Source organism: Glandiceps talaboti, chromosome 3 (assembly GCF_964340395.1).
Source record: "Glandiceps talaboti chromosome 3, keGlaTala1.1, whole genome shotgun sequence".
NCBI lineage: Eukaryota > Metazoa > Hemichordata > Enteropneusta > Spengelidae > Glandiceps > Glandiceps talaboti.
In genome coordinates, this window is record NC_135551.1 from 14387076 (window position 1) to 14407857 (window position 20782).

At 33.7% G+C, this 20782-nt stretch overlaps 1 protein-coding gene across 7 annotated transcripts in view; it reads right to left on the reverse strand.

The window, feature by feature from the left end:
* LOC144454010 (synaptotagmin-like protein 5) overlaps window positions 1-20782 on the reverse strand; it is a 160601-nt gene that overhangs the window by 40127 nt on the left and 99692 nt on the right. For 5 of the 7 annotated variants that reach the window (XM_078145409.1, XM_078145412.1, XM_078145411.1 and 2 more), the window contains 4 exons: window positions 4595-4816; window positions 3549-3667; window positions 2596-3091; window positions 503-654 (listed from right to left, as the gene is read on the reverse strand). In XM_078145409.1, the coding sequence (XP_078001535.1) occupies window positions 503-654; window positions 2596-3091; window positions 3549-3667; window positions 4595-4816 (989 nt within the window). The remainder of the gene's footprint in view (window positions 1-502; window positions 655-2595; window positions 3092-3548; window positions 3668-4594; window positions 4817-20782) is intronic. The other 2 variants (XM_078145413.1, XM_078145408.1) reach the window with 1 other exon arrangement.

The window sequence follows — 20782 nt, forward strand, 5'->3', positions numbered from 1 at the left end:
TCCTCATGTACTCAGTATAGTATATATACTTAGTAGTAATAGTACAATATAGTATACAAAAAAATGTATACAGTATATATCCATTGTTATTGTCACTGTACAATCACAATATATGGAATCCAGCTGCATCGGAAGTACAGGTGCATGTCACATGCAAACTACATGATTGAATAGTCTGAAGTTCGTGACTTTGTATGAGACTTTTAAATTAAGGCATTATACAAATGTACGGATTGAATACTAAATGAGTTTATTTACAGAAGAAGCGGGAAACTCATTGAAACTCTGTTGAATATTACAGCTTTAAAATTAAAAACACTGTGATTCATATGTACATGCACTGTACATTATAAGCCACACACTCAGTCTTCAAACTTCAATTTGCCATGCTGGTGTAACATATGACTATTGTACACATTTGTATATCCCTTTTTAACTGGCCATTCTTGCTTCATGCATTGTGTAACATTGTGTAAGAATAAGAAAGTATGTCAGAACTCACCATTTTCTTCCACTGCTTCCAATTCATGTCTACCTGGTAGTGGACTTCTCCTGCCACCTGATTTCATAGACATCCGATGGAAGGCAATACCTGTCATGGCTTCTGTCACGGCTTCTGGCTCAGAATCACTCAGATCCGATGCGACATGGCTGCTGTTTGAACAAATGATAACATATCATACCAGAAGAGATATTGACTAAAACTTGAACAAACTGACAATGAAATCATCAGTGTAAAACCAATGTCCTCAATTGCAAAAAGCTAAAAAATGTGTAAAAACAAAGTTTGCTATTGTACATACAATAACAACGATCTTACACATTTATTAATGCTTTCGCAATTTATTGAGTCACTGTTGTTTCACATTGATTTTTCAAGTAGGAAGCCATGATAAAGTTCTTTTATAAAGTAAATCCAAAAGAAATTCCTAATCCTCATCCATATGGCTACTTTACAAGTTTTGACTATAAAAAACATTTGTCCAAGTATAAGCCCATCTATGTTATTAAAGACAACGTGAATACAATAATTCTAAAGGAGCTAAATATACTGCATCTAATTTTCAGCATTAGTAATACAAATTCATTCACAAAGTATTTTTCAATGATGTGACTCTGGTCAGTAATCTTGTCATTTTTCAATATCAAAATACTTTGATCTTAAATTATCAGAAATAATGGAGACAAACTTGATGTGAAACTTGAGAAATCTATTGCTCTACATTGATGAAATGTCCCATAAATTTTACACCAAACCTTCCCTGGACTATTCATGAATTCCCAAACATAATTCTTACATCTACTAAATATTAACATTCATGTGTCTGACTGATAGCATACAGTTTCCTGATAATTCACAGCAAAATTATATTTCTACAAAGTCTTCACAAAAATCAGTACATTATAATTGTACTGATTACAGAAATTACCAATTTAAACATGCCATGGATAATTTGGACCTCATTTATGATTGACGTATTGCTTTTTCAAAACTGCATCCAACTATAAATGTGACATTCGATCAAATCTAAATGTTCTAACAGCCCTTACTACTTTGCTTTTGGTGCTGAGTGTCTATAGAGTGCACATAATGCATTGAAGTGCAAGCATATGTGTACAAACAAACAAATAAACAAACTAAATATTGCTTACAAGTGTGTGGTGATCATTCCATGGAAAAGTGACAGTACAATGTGCCGTGTACCATATATATGTATTATCTTGTTTTTTTTAAACATTATTCTATGTTATGGCAATTATTGGCTTATTGATAATCAATTCCAATATGAACATGACAATACAGGGATGTTTTACATGACTCATGTACATGTACAGGGCTATGTGTGTTAAATGTCCTTGGCATAACTTTTTAAACAAATATTATTAAACGCATTTATTTACAGGCATTAGGCTTCAAGTGACTTCTATGCGTGTACATTATGTGCGCATGTGTGTCTTTCACGTTACTTTCTTCTTTGCAAATTTGTATATCGTGTGGTTTGTTTTGTCAGCTGTTTTCTACTCAGATATCATGAATTTGTCATCCTGATATAGCCAAACTTGCTTCAAATCGTTTACACCAATTTTACACAACTAGGATTATGAAAGCATTGCCAAGAACTTTGACTATAGAACCTGTGGCTAGATATTAGTGGCAGATAGATCCAACGTTCATTTTTGCACACCTAGTTAGTAACCATCATACAAAGTGCAGATGCATGGCAAAATCATGCTAACAGAAAAGTACCAAGTTGAATGGTAATCTAAGTAAAGAAAAGTGTGCTAAGTGATGTATATAAAATGTATCTCACTTTTCAAAAGAAATACAAGTCAAGCATAGTTGATAAGTGAACGAAAAGTAACAATGAACTGAATATCAAACCAGAAAGAAATGAAATGAAAAGTAAGAAAAAAGACTTGCAGTGCCAGAAAGTGCCAAATTACCTGTGTTTATCCCTTTCACTATCAGCACCATCCCCAGGTCCACGAGGAGAGTTGACAGTGATACTACTGGACATGCTACTACTAGGTGTATCACTGGCATGCAATGAATCTATAGTATGTTCAGGATCAGACACATTATCAGATGCGTACCCTACTCTCTCTCGGTCCTCCAACTCCGATGTCGGTGCACTGGACAGGGTCGTTGGTGTATCCATCCCGTCGTTATTGTAGTTATGTGGGGAGGTTCTTGTAGACACTTGTGGTGAACTAGTCTCACTATCAGTACTAGAGCGTCTCTTGAGTTCGTGCACACGATAATGTTCATAAGGCCTGTGTGATTCGGGTGAAGGATCCTCTAGAGGCACAGGTGGGTGTCGTTTGTCCCTGTTTGACGAATTGTTGTCGTAGGGTCCTGAGGTGTCTACGCTGGAACTATCCGAATAATCCTCTTTGGGAATGTGATTTGATTTGGCTGCAAATTGGGCTGCACGAGAGGGTGAGCCTTTTGACATTGTCGATCCAGCGTCAGTGACGGTTTCACCAGAGGACTGTCGTTTATGTCTTTGTGGAGGAAGTCTCTGTGGGGAATGCCTATGTGGGGAACGTCTCACTCCATCTGGTGGTCTCCTTCCTCTACCAGGAGAATCTACAGCGCAAGGAACAAGAAAGGGAATAATTCATAGTGTACATGATTGTGGGGTTGTCAGTACCAAAGTGATTAGCTTGTGTGCCACTCTTACCACTGCAGTCTGGGATCAAACCTACTGGGTTTGATATAAAAAAAATTCAAACAGATCTGACGATCATAAAACCTTCTAACAGTTTGCATGCTAACAGGGTAGAATCAGGCAATACCCATCCCCTAGAATATGTGTACAGCTGCTATGTTTACAAGTACATGGCCTTGTACGGGAGTTGCATCACAGAACCAATAAAAGTGTTTTATTAATAATGTGTTTTAAAATACTTTTACCTTATCCTTGGTGATTTCTAATACCTTGTATTTTAAAATGTAAAATGTAAATTTTTACCTAATAAATTCAAATCAAATCAAATCAAATCAAATCAAATCAAACATATCCAGATTGCTACTGTTTACCTACCTCTTGATGTTGGGTTATAACGTATGGAAGCTCGGACTAAATCACTGCCAAGCAATTTGGCATTGTTGGGTTGGGGTCCTTTATCAAAGAACCATTCACCTGTTCTTGCTTTGATTTCTCTGTCAAATATAGATTGAAAGATAATATCTCAGTACTCAGAATTAATATTACTTTGTCTGTTATTTGTCATTTACCTGTGTGTACAATATGTACTTGCCAAGTGTGACTTCTTTGAAAATAATTAATTTTAATACAGAGCTCTTTAAGCCTAACACTTTGTAATGTCTTAGGCTGTTGCCTGTACCGTATTCAGCCTCAACAATGCAACATTCACCTGTTCTTACATTAATTTGTGTAAAACATAGATTGAAATATGGTAAAGGTATGAGGTAACCACGTGTCTGTCATTTCTCGTTTACCTGTACCTGCTCAGTTTTATTTCTCTGTAAATAATGAATTTGATACAAACATTTGGAGCTCATGGTGTCTAATTTAATAGCAACTACAAATGTTACCAGCCTCTGAACCTTCTTATGAAAAAGTTCTGGGAAAAACTGGAAATGATAATTGAAGACAACTGTACGATGTCACACAAGCTTAATAGATAAATCTTTAGGGAGAGGAGATTTGGTGTCAATGTGATTGCTGAACTTCATTTTTGCATTTCTGACCAAATATCAAAAACTTTCACGCCTTCAATGTTCTGTATTTATTATACTATCTACATATAAGATGTCGATGAGTTGATTAAATGTACTGCTTATGTGATATACAGTGCTGGGTTTCTGGTAGTACATGTATTTGAAAGTGTTTACCATATTTATACATTGAATTCATTGTAGTGGTTTGACTGCTACAGTTTTTACCATCAGAATGGTTTTTCATATATATGAACATGTCAATATTGCACTGGTGAATGATTGTTTAGGGGAAAAGGGTATTGGCCTAAACATACAATGTAGTTCATTTATTGAGCTTGTGGTGAAATTGTGCAATTGCCCCTTAATGAATTTAAAGAATTATACATTATGTACAAATGTACTTACTGCTGTTTGTTACATACTATACAAAGCCAAGGTCTCTTCCCTGACTTTTGTAAAACTTTGCAGTTTTTGCATACTTTATGTTGGCACTTAGGACAAAGTTCTCCAGAGTTGAAGACCAAACCTAGAGGTTCACGACATCTTGCACAGGTTTTGCCAGCATCCCCTGAGCCAGACTTTATTGCTCCTTTTTTGCGAAGTTCTTGCAGTTCGTGTTTTAATTTTCTGAATGGAAAGAAAATGAAAAACATTTTTTTAATATTTTGATATTGTTGTTCAAAAGCATGAAATTAATATACGTAGAGGTTTTCTCTTTGTGGAGAATCAATATATACATGTCTTTGAACCATAGATCTGGGACGGAATCCCGCCACAATCTATGTTTTAACGAACAGATGAGTAACATTTGATGTAATGATGCATTACCGTACATGTACAAAAGTTGTGAATGTATGTATTTTTAGCCCTTTAGTTTATTTTAGCTCACTTATTTAAAGTATTTTTGCACTCAAATAAAAATGAATTTACTTTCATGAGTAATTTTTAAACTGAACGTTTATTACAGAACAATTTGTCAGACAAAAAACAACTTAATCGAAATGATAAAGAAAAGTAACAATTACATGTACATGTTGAATTAACCGTTTCAAGTACAAATTGTCAAGAATCTCTCACTGGTGAGTCATCAAACGAAACTAACACTCATCAGATAATCAATAACTTTCTGCGATTATTTTTTTTCGCCAAAATACATATATTCACAGCATTCTAGAAACCAAAGTGCTCATGTGATTCATACAGTACTAAATAATTTAGTCAAACATTGCTCAATAATTCACTACTTTTCATTGTGCAGTGCAGTATAGTAGAAAAGAGATAAGAGACACATGCCAAGGATATAATATTGTGTCTTCTGGCAACACATACTGAATTCATCATATCATGTTGTACGACAAGCAATAGGGTGTGATGTATCAAATAGAGGACACAAACTCAGAAGAGTGATAATTTCATTGCAAGAAAGTACAGATATGTAAATATATAAAAAACATGAGCATTTGGAAACACATGTACAGGACTCTGAAATTATCCGGTGTTAAATGTTGCTTTAAGGTTTTGAAATCCATTCAAACAGAAAGGGGAAGTCTGGTAAAATTTGCATAGATTTCAATACCTCGTGGTATAAATGTTGGTGAGAACCTGAATAAAATGCCAAGGGAAGTCAGATTGGTTTTACCAACATGTATACCTACAAAATAACCCATAACTGAAACACTGGTAAGGAAACCTGGTAAAATACCCCAGGGGACTCAGGTAGATTTAACCACCACCCTAAACACAAACATTGGTAGGGACTCTTGTAAAATTGACTGGGGGACTTGGGGTAGATTTTACCAACTTACCGCCCTTAACAAAAACACTTAGTAGGGAAACATTGGTCAAATGACAGGGAATGAGTATATTTCACCTATTTAATGTACCACCAGCTCGACAAAAAAACACTGGTAGGAACCCATGTAAAATTAACTGGGGAGCTTTTTCAATTTTTACTTATTTACCACCATTGACAAAAACACTGGTAGGAACACTTCTCTAAAATAACAAGGGAACTTCAGGTAGTTTTTAACAAATTTTACCTCCCTTGACAAAAACACTGCAGACACTTTAAATTCAATTATTATATGATTTATATTACAGAGAGTCATACCAGGTCTCCATGTAGTAATTGATTAGGAATCGGACTGAATAAACAATGATGGTTTGGTCATTATAATTCCATTTGATTGATTTATCAAATCTACATGTACGTGTCTTGGACGAATTTAATTTTGTATGTACAGCAGTCTTTTTATGATATCAACACACTACTTTTGTGCAGCCAAGAGACTTGGCTATCTCAGACTTGATAATGCCATTTGAGTCAAGTCAATATGTCAAGTCAGATAGCTGAGTCTCAAAGGGCTGTCAATAAACAGACACAAAACATTATCGTTATCACGTTCATTTTAACTGGTGCATGACATGCGATAATAACCTTTGTGATTTATTTAAATCGTATACATGTAGGAACACGCTGATGAATATTTTTGTTCAGAAACAAAGCAATGAATTTGAAAATTTGAGAAGTATTGAAGCACAGTTCTCTACTCATGAAATGTCATCCTCACTCTCGGTTTGCTTTCCATTGAGAAACAAATTTATTTGCTGTTTTAGTCAAAATGATAAAACTGAGTCACCACATAGTAAGAGATAGGGAAACAACAAATTCTGGTGCTTCTGTAGAAATTACTGCATGTCATCAAATTGGCATAGACGGCAAGTTGCTCACTGCTTATTATTACAAATATCAAATGTAATGTTTGTGCTTCATATGAATCATAAGAAATTGCTGTACATTATTTTCATGTCAAATAGTGATAGGGGTAAAAAATCCTCATTGCATTTAATTAATCAATCATCTTTCTACCATAGTACCAGAGGGTTATTTCATCATACAGAAAAAGTAACAAGTTTGGAAAAACAGGCCTACCATGCTAACTTACATTTGTACAACACATTGTCACATACTTAATGTATATGTTCAACGCGTGTTACAGCAACCCATAACAATTACTTGTAATTTGTAAAATGGTCATTGAGACAATATTTGGGATATACATGTACAAGTCATGGAGGACAAGAGATTATGTACCCTGGTGACATTAAGTATCACCTTTACTATTAATTATACTAGTTAAATAAGTGCGAGGAATGAAAATGATTACTGGTTGCGTTTTACAAAGTGATGGAGAAGCTTGCACATAATGTTAATAAAAAAATACACCTACATTTTATTTCCCCAAATTTGATCAATAAAATGTACATTTGTCTATCTCATGACATATGGAAAGTTTTAACATCCCTTGATTCAAACTAATCAAATATCTTGTTATCTCCATGAAACAGTTACTGAATACTGAAATACTTTTTATGCATTGGACAATAATCATGATAATGTACAAGCACATTTCCCCTCTTGCCCCCACCCCATGACTCTTCAAATCATGTTTTCCATTGATTCAGTACATAAACATGATTGTATATTTTTGTCAGTCTGTGCAATCTCCTTCATGAAATATATAGTGTGCCCTCTATTGATAGCTAAATTTTGTTATTGTGAGTCAAATGGAACAAATCTGGGATTTCTTGTGAGTCACCACATAGTAAGAGATATATGTTGGGGACCACCAAATTTTGGTGCATCACTTGAAATTGTATGCGTCTGTGGTGCATCAAATTGGCTAAGTTAGAGGGCACACTGATTACAATTATATGTAATATATATCTGCATACAAAATTAATAGGGAAGTGATATCTCAACATTATTATCAATGAATGAATATCATCATATTGAAGCATGACGGATCAATTGCAGTCATTACATGTGGGGGAGGGGGTAGGGGGTGGAGGTATAGAACAGTAGCAAATTGTCAACCCAACAGTTCCTGGGGAATCAAATACATTACTGGTATGCGAGGGACAATGATTGAATGAATAACATTAATATAAAAGTTCAAATTAAAGTTAGCAGTCAAAAGTCAAAGTTCAAAAGGTCACCAGGCAGCATTAAAAGCATACAAATGTAGTGCTCAAAATTCCACACTCAAAGAAAGAAGTTAAAAACTGTTAGTCACTCCAAGGGGAAACTTCAAGCAGGTAAAAGTCATGCGTAAAACCAGTGTAAATTCACATGCATTTTTTTTTTAGTAATGAACACCTCACCCTAAAAAAAGAGAAATTACAACATTATTGTACAGAAACACTCTACCTGTTGTCAACGCTGAAGAAAGGTATAACGATTGCATGCAACAAAGTGGAATAAATACGCAAAAAAAAGAAATACATACATCAGTTCAATAAAGTCTAATTATTAGATACCTGTCAATTGAAAAGTGATGTTACAATGAATTAATAAACCTACCACCAGTGTGAGCATGAAATGTGAATGAATGAATGAATGAATGAATGAATGAATGAATGAACAAATGAACGAACTGCAGCCCTTTTGTATGTGAACAAGACAATATAGCTGAATATGTTACATACATAATGATACATACACATGTAATCCAACACTGACAGTAGCTATAACTTTCACATTTCTAATAAAAATATGTGTACTTTCAAATTCACATCATGCACAAGCCAAATTATTGTCTTTGAACAGAAAAATATGGATTATATACCCTGGTCTTTCTATATGTCACAACATTACCTTCACGTAGTTCTGCAGTGATAAAAAATATTAGTCAAAGCACTCCAAATCACAAGTACTTTTCCTTATTTTGTCATAAACTATGCTTGAGGCAGGATAATTATATTACTCCCTGGAAAATTCTCATCACGTGTATTTTCCTTGGCTGAATAAAGAAAAATATTGGGGAATAATATCTTGGTTTATACAAAAAAATTAGGAGATTTATACCCTACATCAAAACAACGCATCCTGTACATTTACCGTCAGTGGTGGTTCCTGCAGTACTCAAAATATGATTGGAAGTGTTAAAAATCGATGATTACTTTCATCAATATTTCATAAATTATGCGTCTTACTTATTCTCCAATATTTTTCATCTTTTCAGTCAGAAAGTACCAAGGGTTTTTACAGGACTGATGATTTTGGAAGATTCTTCAGATTTTCTATAAAATATTTGGTTGAATTTTCACCTCTAAATTTACAATCTAAAAGTTACAGCTACTGTGTCCTCCTACACCACGATGTACATACACCTCATTGCAGTACAACACCTCAGTGGACAGACCATGTCTGAACTGTGATTATGCGATAGAAAATGCCCCTAAAACTGCTTTGTGCACATCACAAAAGACAAGCTTTATACAGACCAAAGAAATGCTGAAAATAATAAGTTTGGAAAGAAAACATGATGTAAATTTATGATACATGTAGTGTTATACTTTGACAACATACTGAAATGTGATCAATGTTGTTGGCCCCATACAAATGTACACATAATTTGGTATTTGATATGTTGCTCTGCGGTCTCACTTTCATCATAATATAATCAAGAACTGACTGTAGAGGGCGCTATTTCAATTATTCTCTATCTGTCACTTGAAATGGCTATAATATAATACATACATATACATTATGTGAAACATACCCTATATTCATTGCGAAAGTTACTTGCTAACTTGCTTTCATCATAATATCAAGAACTGACTGTAGTGGGCACTGTTTCACTTACTCTCTAGCAAACTTGAAGTGGATGTAGGTACAAGACAGAATACTATATCAGAGTAGAAGTGCACTGATCAGCACATGTGAATCACTTACAATTGGTAAAAATTAGTTTGAAAGGAAAAGGTACAAGTTATAACAATCAATTGTCCATATTATTCTTGACTATTTTTTTTTAAATATAGCTCGAAAACTATTGGTATATATTATATATAGCTATATGTGTAATAATTAAATAGTTACACTGCACAGTCATATGCAAATTATAAGTTATCATTATTGATATCAATTATCATGCTTTTTTGTGCAAATAAAAATTAAGCAAAAAAAAAAAAAATTACAACTTAGAACTACACATACTTCAATACTCCTGAGTAGCTAGATTTCTCTCACAGGTAAAATCAATTACACTAAAGACAATACATGTATGGGTTCTACTCTGTATTGAGGTACATGTATGCTGTGAGGGGGCGCCCTCATGCATCAGTCAACCTGATGAAGGCAGAATGGCACAATGTATCTTACAGTCTATCTTGATAAGGAATCATTGTAATCAGGATGAATTTTTTTTCTGTCTCCAATTTTGATATTGTATATGTTTTCCAATAACTTCATACCACACACAGTTTAACCATAGTGTCATATCACTTCTTTTGCATCAATAATGAAAGCAAAATTTTCCGCCAATTTACAAATTCTATTGCTCTATAGAATCCATTGCCTAATAATTCGCTATCACGGATGTGAATCAGACTTCAATAAGCCGTGGAAGAAAACACACAGCCGACACTTATTTCATCTTTTTAAACTATTTTCACAGCTGCAGGTAAAGTACATGTATAGCCACAAAATCGATAGAGTGCTCATTCAACTTGCAGACAAATCCTTGGGTATATTTCCTATGTCCACAAAGCAGGAAATATCCTATGTATTCTTTGATTGATTGAATGAATGAATACAACCATTCATAACATAGGTTACACACTCTTTAGTTTATTCAATTCTTTTTTTGTCCTTTGAGTATTCAAGTACTGCAAGGTGAATTGTAAGAATTTCTTACAGTCGATATACTAACATTCGGTTGCCACTTAAGGTAAACTGAGTTTAAATCAAACATTTGCAACCTGTGAAAATTACATTTGAAAGCTCACATCATCTACATGTATGCACATAGCTGCAGGCTAGGGTTATTGAGAAAAAAAAATGGTGGCACTTCTTTTAAGAAAAAATTGCAGTTGTGGAGTCAAAATTGAGATCTACACATGTACTTTCAATTAATACTTTCAATCAATAGTAAAAGTTCCAGTACATCACCTAACTTTAAAAACACAGTAGCTAAATTAGTACGATAACATTGATACAACTTATTTCTCAGCACATACATTTTTTGTATCCATCAAATGACATTGACAGTGCAGTGTGCCTTCCTCTAACAAATGACAAAATTTGTTCTTGGTCAAAGTGATGAAAACTGTGTTTTCTTCTGCGTCACCATATACATGTAGCAGCAGAGGTAGAGGAAGTCAAATATTGACACATTGGAACGTTCTACGTGAGTGGCACATCAAATCAACTTAAGACTCTAGAGGGCCAACTAGCCTGGATATGCTAAATGTGGTATCAAATCATCTCTGAGTCTGTAAATCGAGATCTTACGATTCAATGTAGGATATAGCACTAGACTCGGGCCACACAGATTAACAACCATTTTGATATGAAATGTTAATAGTGCTCAGTTTTATTTTTAGCATTGACACCAACATCTACACTAGGTGAAACAATCCCAATATTTTATTAAGTGCTATAAACATCAAGGAACTCTTCTATCTTCCAATAAAATGTATAATCAAGTAAATAGACTGTCCAGCATCCTTACTTACTGTCAGCTAGTATTTTATTACAGCATGTATTTCAAACATTTATAGCCTGTCTCTTGGTTCACCTACAAACACCTTGTGTAAGGATATTACTCAGTTTTATGTCTAGGTCTCTGAAAGATTTAGGAGAACATTATGTAGTTACAAGTACTTCTTTTTTTGGTCAATTTAATGCTGACAATATCTTGGTGATAATTATGTATGCACTTCATGTTCTCCCTAGAAAGTAGGTGTGGTGAGAAAAAAGACCAAATCATGAACAGACAATGTACATGTATATACAAACAAGCGACAGTACAAGGAAAGACAAAACTATTATGTAATAGAACTGGGCCAATTATCTGGGTGAAAATTATTATTTATCGCTAAAATTTGGGACCTTTGATAAAACAAATGAGTCATAGTTTATTTTATTGTCATTTATAGGCATCCAGTTTATTACGTATAAAGGCAAAATTTTTTTTTTTTAAATGTTTGTTTCCGAAAACATGACTTCAGAGAGGGCGATATTTTATTTTATTACACATATTAATTTGTTTAATTATTTCGACCCAAAGACAAGGTACTTGTGGTCACAAAACTTCTCTAACAATTGATGAGGTGTAAACGCAGTATTAAAGTGAAGACAATTATGTAATTCAGAAGTAGACAAACATAATAATATGCAGACTGTGCTGTTATAGACTGAAATGACATCGCTTCTCGCTGGGTGTGATTTAAAAAAAAAAGTAACCAAAGATCCTCTGGCAAGAAATCTACATGGAAATAAAAGTAAATTATCATAACTTTACCTTTCTACATGCATGGTAAAAAATGTTTAGGATGACCGGCGGTCGGGTTATTGGAAACACACTATTTTTTTATTTGGCATAAATGTAATGGAGTGTGATATCCTGAAAGCATGACCAACATGTACATTACTGTATGTACACATGATGTGCTTCGTTTTTATTCGTTTTTTAATGAACCGACACACCAACCTATCATTTTAAAGGTGTTATCAGTGAGAAAAAACATAAAACAGTGCTTCCCAAATACTTGCTTATACGACCTTGGAGATAAACTGTCAAGCATGTTTTACATTGTATACTTAAATTGGAATGCGGAGTGGTTTGAAGTCTACGGAGTGATTTCGCATGTATCTGTAATATAGCAGATAGTATTAAAAGTCTAAAAATAGATGATTGTCTTTTTTTCTAATCCCTTCATGACATATTCAAGACATGTCTCTGTCGGTTCAGTACTTAGGTATCGCTAACTGCCACTCTGGATTGAAGCATTTATAGATAAATGCAAGCTTTTATATTCATATTAAAAAGACCAGGGTTTTAATCCCATGTTCTTACATTCGTGTTATCTTATCAGTGGAGCCAGGAGGATTACATACGATTATTCTTTTGTGTCTGGGCCAACTTTATTATATATAGTTTTATCAGACAGTCTGTTTTTCACACCTTCATATGTAATGTTTAATGGTTTTTTTTTCAAAGTGGGTTTTATTAAAGGCCTGGGTTTCAATCCCAGGTTCTCACATTAGTGTACATGTCATCATATCAGTGGAGCCATGAGGATTACATAGGATTATTCTTTTGTTCTGGACAAACTTTTTCTGTAGCTTTGTCAGACAGACTTTTTTTTACACCTAATGTTTATAATCTTTTTTTTTTCAAAGTGGGCCTTTACACAAATACAAGTATACGTGGATCACACTTTTCTCATTTATTCAAATATCAAATGTTTTAAGTTTTCTTGTGTGAATTACCAACAAATTTTTTAGGCCTTTTAATTATCCATGAAAACCAAATGCATACTTACTTTAATACTTGTACAACAAGTTTGAAATAGTGCCTTTGAAATGTGGAACGTGTTAGAGAAATCTAAGATTAGTTTCAAAAATCAACTAACTAAAATCAATAATGAGGACATGAATATCATAATGTGTCTTGAGTGAGTGATGTTATAAATTACAATCGATACTCTTTGTCTAATAGTAATGTACACCCACTGCCACATGAGGGCGCTGTTTGATTATAACGCTGTAACGCTGTCCTACTTCTATGGAATAGACATTTTACCATACATATATTGTATATGTAAATTACATAAATAATTCCCCTGTGATGTTGATCACTGACTACAAATAAAAGCAATATACAAGTGGGTGCCAGAATGTCTACAAGTATCGCATTATAAGGTTCAACTGAACTAATAATTCAAACTTGTTGAAATAGCCTGAACCTGTTGTTGAAATAATCAGTATTATAAATAATCCTGGCTCCCTGCCACGACTTTTTGCCCTCGCATTCCATGATTCGTGTTATCTCTCAATTCCCAAAGGAATGCATCAAGCAAACACGATGTAAATGATTAATTGGGGAAGATCCTAGAGAATGGAGTGAGTTGGCAATAATGTGCAATTGCAGTGTTCACATACATGTATAGTCCATACACCAATCTGCATAGCATCAATCATTAGGCCTAGATACTGTAGCTTTCCTTTAGTGATGTTTGCTTCATTCCTTTGGGGTTTTTGCTTTTTTTGCAACTCTCTCCAGATAGATCTCACTACTTCCTGAATAAATTGAGTTGATATTTGAAGGCATTTAGGTGTAATTAGTAATGTGCCATTCAAGGGATGATGTAAGGATTGTTGACTGGAGATACAGGTAGCACTTGCATTATAATTAACCCTTTAGACTAGAGACTTGGTTTCTGTAACTCTATGTACATGTATTTACACCCTATATAGGGTTTCAGGCTTTTAGTGACTTGGTTTCTGTAACTCTATGAAATTAATATACACCCTATATATAATATAGGGTATCAGACTTTCACTTTAATGACTTGGTTTCTGTAACTCTATGTAATTACACCATATAAAGGGTATCAGGCTTTAATGACTTGGTTTCTGTAACTCTATGTACATGTAATTACACCCTAAATATAGGGTAGCAGGCTTTAATGACTTGGTTTCTGTAACTCTATGTAATTACACCCTATATATAGGGTATCAGGCTTTAATGACTTGGTTTCTGTAACTCTATGTACATTTAATTACATCCTATATATAGGGTAGCAGGCTTTAATGACTTGGTTTCTGTAACTCTATGTAATTACACCCTATATATAGGGTATCAGGCTTTAATGACTTGGTTTCTGTAACTCTATGTAGTTACATATACCAACCTAACTTTCTGTAACGATGTATGAATACTCAATATCTTCCATTATATACAGAACACAGGACTCCAGCTAGCTTTGGAAATGACCACAAATGTTCATTAGGTTGGCAGACCAAACGATTAACATGTGGTTATATACTGCACAAGTCAATGAGGATCACTGACATTGAAAGAGAGATTGAAAGTTCAATGCTAAAAACTTTGAACAGCTTGTGCATTATAACCATTGTACATCAGCTTTGGAAATGTTTCGAAGATCAAAATCATGTGTACTCATGTAGAAACAGAAGAAATCCCAAACATAATGTGTTGCAGAGCTGTCCAGTACATGTACAACATTATAGACATAAAATTAATATATTAGATATTTCATAGTGTAAATCCCATTGGGATTCATGTTATCACTAGTTCCCTAGTGTTCTGAAAACGCATATGGTAAAAAGTTCTCCCGAAGGACAGAGTAGCATATGTTACACAACCAGGACATTCATACATAATACCCGGACAATTTTCACTGTGCATGCAAAAATAAATATGTTTATGTAATGCATACAGCCCAGGACAGTGACAGATTCCTCACCTAGGTACAAAATGGCCGACTGTATAATATATTTTGCATGATTAATACAGAGATGAAAATCAAGATACATAAAAGTGAGATTCTCAGGGTAGTTGAATGTACAATCATAACCTTTAGTGCCATCAATCTTGTCTCCACGCCTAAAATGGGACTCACATAAAATGGATATTCATACTAGCTGTACGATATTTTTCAAAGCATAAATGAAAAAATAAAATATTAATTAATATGTAACACATTACAATCCAGGACAGTGGGATATGTTTTAGTTTCTTCACATACATGCACAGTACATATCTATCGGTTTTAGATGACAGATGGGAATGTCAAAATGAATGTGAGGTTCTCAATTAGCACTGATCATCCTGCCATTGCATGTATTTGTACATGTAAGTTTTATGTGTACAATCTTAGATATTCATGCTTCATGTACCTGGATACCTTTTTATAAACAAATATGGTATATTAACTGTAAATTTATGTATCATACATGTGTACAACAAGTCAGGTCATTGAGATGTTTCAGTAAATGAGATATTTTATTTCTATTGTCTATATTTTTGATAAAAACATGTACTGATGTGAAAGTGAATGTGAACGTGAGAATCATTAATTGAAATTAATTTATTTTACACTTTTGAATACATTAGATTCCACACCTTAGAGATGACAAGCTTTCAATCACAATGTCTTTTAAGATTTCAAATAATGAGTCTGTATCCTTAAATATCTTGAAGTTTAAAAATGACAATTAAGTCTTTACTTATGATATCAGATAATTAGTAGAAATGGTGCGTTCGTATTTATAACTTGTGTGATAGATTGAAACTGCCATCTACATGATAAACAATCATGTATCTCTCTCTGTAACCATTCATCAAAATCACAAAAGTAGACTTTGATGTCAAAAGAGTCCAAATCGTACAAGATCCATCTACATGATTGTACACTTCTATAAAAAGTATAGATAAGATTTCCTATGTGAAAACGAAACGACTTGAAATGGGTTCGTATCAAATGAACCCACACATATTCATCATGTGCAGTGAACTGACAAGTTGCATCAATTTTGAGTTCGTAATGCCAGGCGATTTCCACTTTATCTGAGAGTAAAGCGGCAAACTCAGAAAGGTAGCAGGTGTCAGTCAGATAACAAATTATATGCTAGGACTTGATCAGCCTCACACATACTCCCTCATATTTTATTCTCACGTTAGGTGTTTCTATGGGAGTGACATATAACGTCATTGATGTGCAGATCTCTGGAAAATGACATTAAGGTGAGTCGTATTGAAACGAGAGCTTACAACAGATGTGATCGGTTTACAGTATACAACCCATAACACAGACCGTCTCGTATTAGCTGTGAGCTACAATAATTATGGGGATGAGAAAATTCAAGGCATTTCTATCATATGGTTATTCTAAAATCATGGAATTAAATGTATCATGTTCTAAAATATATGAGACGATTTCATATCCTGAGAAATATTTAATATTATATATTTAAAACGAATATCTACTTTTCATGCCATTTTTCCTCATGTTTTCACTCTGATATCATCACCTGTAGAGGTATACATTTTGTAAATTCTAATGTGAAAGTTTAACACCCTGAAGAAATTGGATTAATCAGGCCCAAGTTGTAGTTTTTCATGTACGAAAAATACCTCCCTGGTAGAAAGAGGATTACAACGTTTTTCCATACTTAAATTAAGGGTTTTTGAACATCAGCTAATAATATTGTCGTATATTGTGTCACACATGCATCACTGGTCCTAAGGGGTCATACTTACAAAAGTAAATATGAAATTGTCAAACTAATCAATTAAGGTAAGTAATAAATAATAATTTGTGATAATTATCTGAAGTAATACAGTACAAAAATAGTTTGAACCTTTGACTATAGTTTTACACCATGAGTGGTCTTTTTTAAGAAGTTTGAATTTGATAATTTCTGCATCATTATTGGCATGTCCCAGCTACATGTAGAATATCCCAAAAATTCAAAATGCTTCATTGTATTAATGCCATAGATCTACTGCATTCTTTGAACAATCATACAGACTCTGGAGTGAAATTAGACTGTCGACAGTCGTTCGTGCCTTTTTTTCTACATTCTATCTAAAAGTTAAACTAAAGTCATCACCTTGCTCCAATCCAGAGCAATACTACAACCACATATTTATAGCAACAGTAGGTGCCGGAGCCTCACTTGCTGTTCCTATCAGTATGCGTTAGTATTCAGTGCTACGGAGCGAGGCGACAACTTTGTTTTTAGATGAAACGTAGCAAAAAAGGAACGAACGACTGTTGACAGTCTAGAGTGAAATGACCAGGCTCTATGCACATACTAGGCAACTGCATTTCATTTCCACAAACTCACAGCTAAATTCTAATTATATTTGTACTTGTTGAGCATTGTTTGCCGAGCTGAAGAAGATTAGAGGCTTAAACAAATCTGTTGAATTTACAGCAGTAATAAAAATGTCAAGTATTTCCTGAGTGGATCATGTACTTCTTATCACCTCGTTCATCAGTGTATCATAGAATTAGTCACATGTTTAAAGAGAGAGACAGTTTTTTTTTGGCCGCAAAATTGTCACTGTACATTAGAGTTTTCATTGACAATTACAAAACCTGTGTAGTCATATACGTGACAAGGAAGAGGAACTCATGGTGTAACTTTATCTGAGACTTATAAGTTATAACATTTCAAGATACAGCACAAGATGTATTTTTCATAACTTGAAGTTAATTAAAGGTGCACAAGCCTAGTTTATACCTTTTTGGGTGAGATATTCACACTGTGTATCTAAAAGTCACTCACAGTATTGTACTTACTGAAGCATACTTAACCATCACTTGCAATTGACTGAACTCTAACCGGGTATTAAGATATAACATATAAATGATCCGATGACATAATTTATGATACGTATAAAAAATTTCGAAGAATCCATACTAGGTGATCAACTGTTCTGACAAAACTAGAAACAAATTAATTGTATAGAAGGTGTGCATTGACATTAATTATATGGATAGTTAATTGAGATTTTATGTAAGTAAAAGTTTGATGAACTATCAAGTTTGTGCCACTTTAACATGTTAAACTAAATACCCAGCCTATTTAATAGTTAAGGTTAAGTATATGGACGTTCTACAAACTATTGACTTGTACCATTTACAATATGAGATATGATTTTGATTGAATTAACAACATATTCACCATGGAAACAAGAACCGGAAACTTTTCTCACTACTTTGTTCAAGAAAACTCAAAATCTTTGTCTGAAAATTGATGAAAAAACCCACAAACAGTCAATGCCACTGGGAGTTGACACCCACTTGTTCTTGTATTCCCTATCTGGCATTGTTAATGTCATGGGATAGTGTGTGGACGACAGATAGATATGACTGATGGGGTATCAGCTTGAACTTTCATATTGGCCTGTACTCTTGAGAAATGCTTTTAAAGAAAGTATAAAAATGAAATTCAAAGATGATGCGGCTAATCTTGTAGTGTGAAAAATTCAAAGTAAAATTACATGTTACCTGTAACTGAAGTTAATCCCCAAATGCCAAATACTTGTATGAATACATGTATATGTACAGTCGAATCTGTATCACAACACATACCTGGAACAGCCACCAGAATCAAAGCAAGCATAAACGAATTTTGTATTCAAGAATTACTCCTAGTTAGATCCATCTGCCTGTTAGTGTGTCGATATGTGTCACACGTTTGACGGCTACAAGTACAGTCCTTTAAAAGGAATGCATATCGACAATAACATTACACTCTATCAGTTCATTAGTAGTTAGCATTTCCATTGTATTATCATAATAATAATAACAATGCCTACATGTGTATTCATTTTAGAATTGTCTATTTTTACAAATATGTCAATGTCTGATCAATTATATAACAATGTTATATTTTTAATTCAAGTTCTTCCCCTTGGTATTTGCATTCCCTGATCATACATGTACATGTCTTATAAATACATGTGCATATATGCAAATACAGTAAACATAACAATATTATTTTATTATAATATTGTTCTTTTCTACATGTACAATGTACATGTATATTAGTTCTAATCACCAAGTAATTGGCCCTTGGTTATCTTACCTTGAATTTGTTAATGATAGCAAAAATTTCATACTTTGAAGCACCTCTTTTACTTAACTTTTTAAAGGACCATATTGCATAAATGTATCTACAACTTTTGCTCCAAATGAATGTACATACATGTAGTGTATATCATTGTGTGTACATTAGTATACAGTATACATTTATAACTCAAATTTCTGTTCAGATTCAGTTTAATAAATAGGGCTTACACATTATATTAGGGACGGTAGTATAGTACATGTAATATTATTAAATTCTTGTGTATACATATGGTAAGCACATATCAACACCAGGATAAAAGCTAAACATCTAGTAATATCAAGTCAAATGGAAACTGATATTAGACTTTATACATGATGGAAGTAGAGTCTTGGTCAAAAGGAAACTTTACGACTGATATCTAAAAGTTTGTTTAAAAGCAACTACACAATGTATTACAGTTTAATGGCTGCACCAGCTGACCAGTTTTAATATTTAATACAATAGAAATTCATTTTAATTGATATTGGACTCCATTCTTAAACTCCGAGAAAGGTAACTTCCAAATACCTGGAACATTTAGTTAGAAATAGAAGCTACATGTACAGTAATGCATGCACCAGCCAGGATTTACTAAAATAGCTGTTATCTTGGACAGTATATAATAAGGGATTCTAATAGAACTTATACATGAATACCATACTGAAATCTGAGGAAATGTTGAGATGATTCTAACATTTTTGCAATACTTTCATTCCTACTTGAATCCCCAACATGTACACGTATGTGTACATTTGTATATTGGTGAACAGTTCGTCCAGGTTTTCCCCTTTTAGCACTTTTTAAAGTTAAACTTTGCTTTTAGTCATACAGACAACACTTACATGTACAGTGAAGCCAATCTTATCAATGGATCAAGTTAAAACAAGCAGCCCTTAGGGTAGATTTTAGACAAATGGAAACATGCACTCTGGATGTGACAACATTTAATGACGTATTCCATTTGAAGTGGTTAGTACGTAAATCCATCAAGCATAAACACTTACTGTTAGGCCAGAGTTAAGAAATATAAATGTTAATTTTAAATAGCTAGTCAAATTCTTTTAACATCCTCGTTTAATGCTCCTTAATTTTAAAATCTAGTCAGTTTTTCATAGCAAAGGTGGAGTTAAATATCTTTACAGTAACTGTATTTC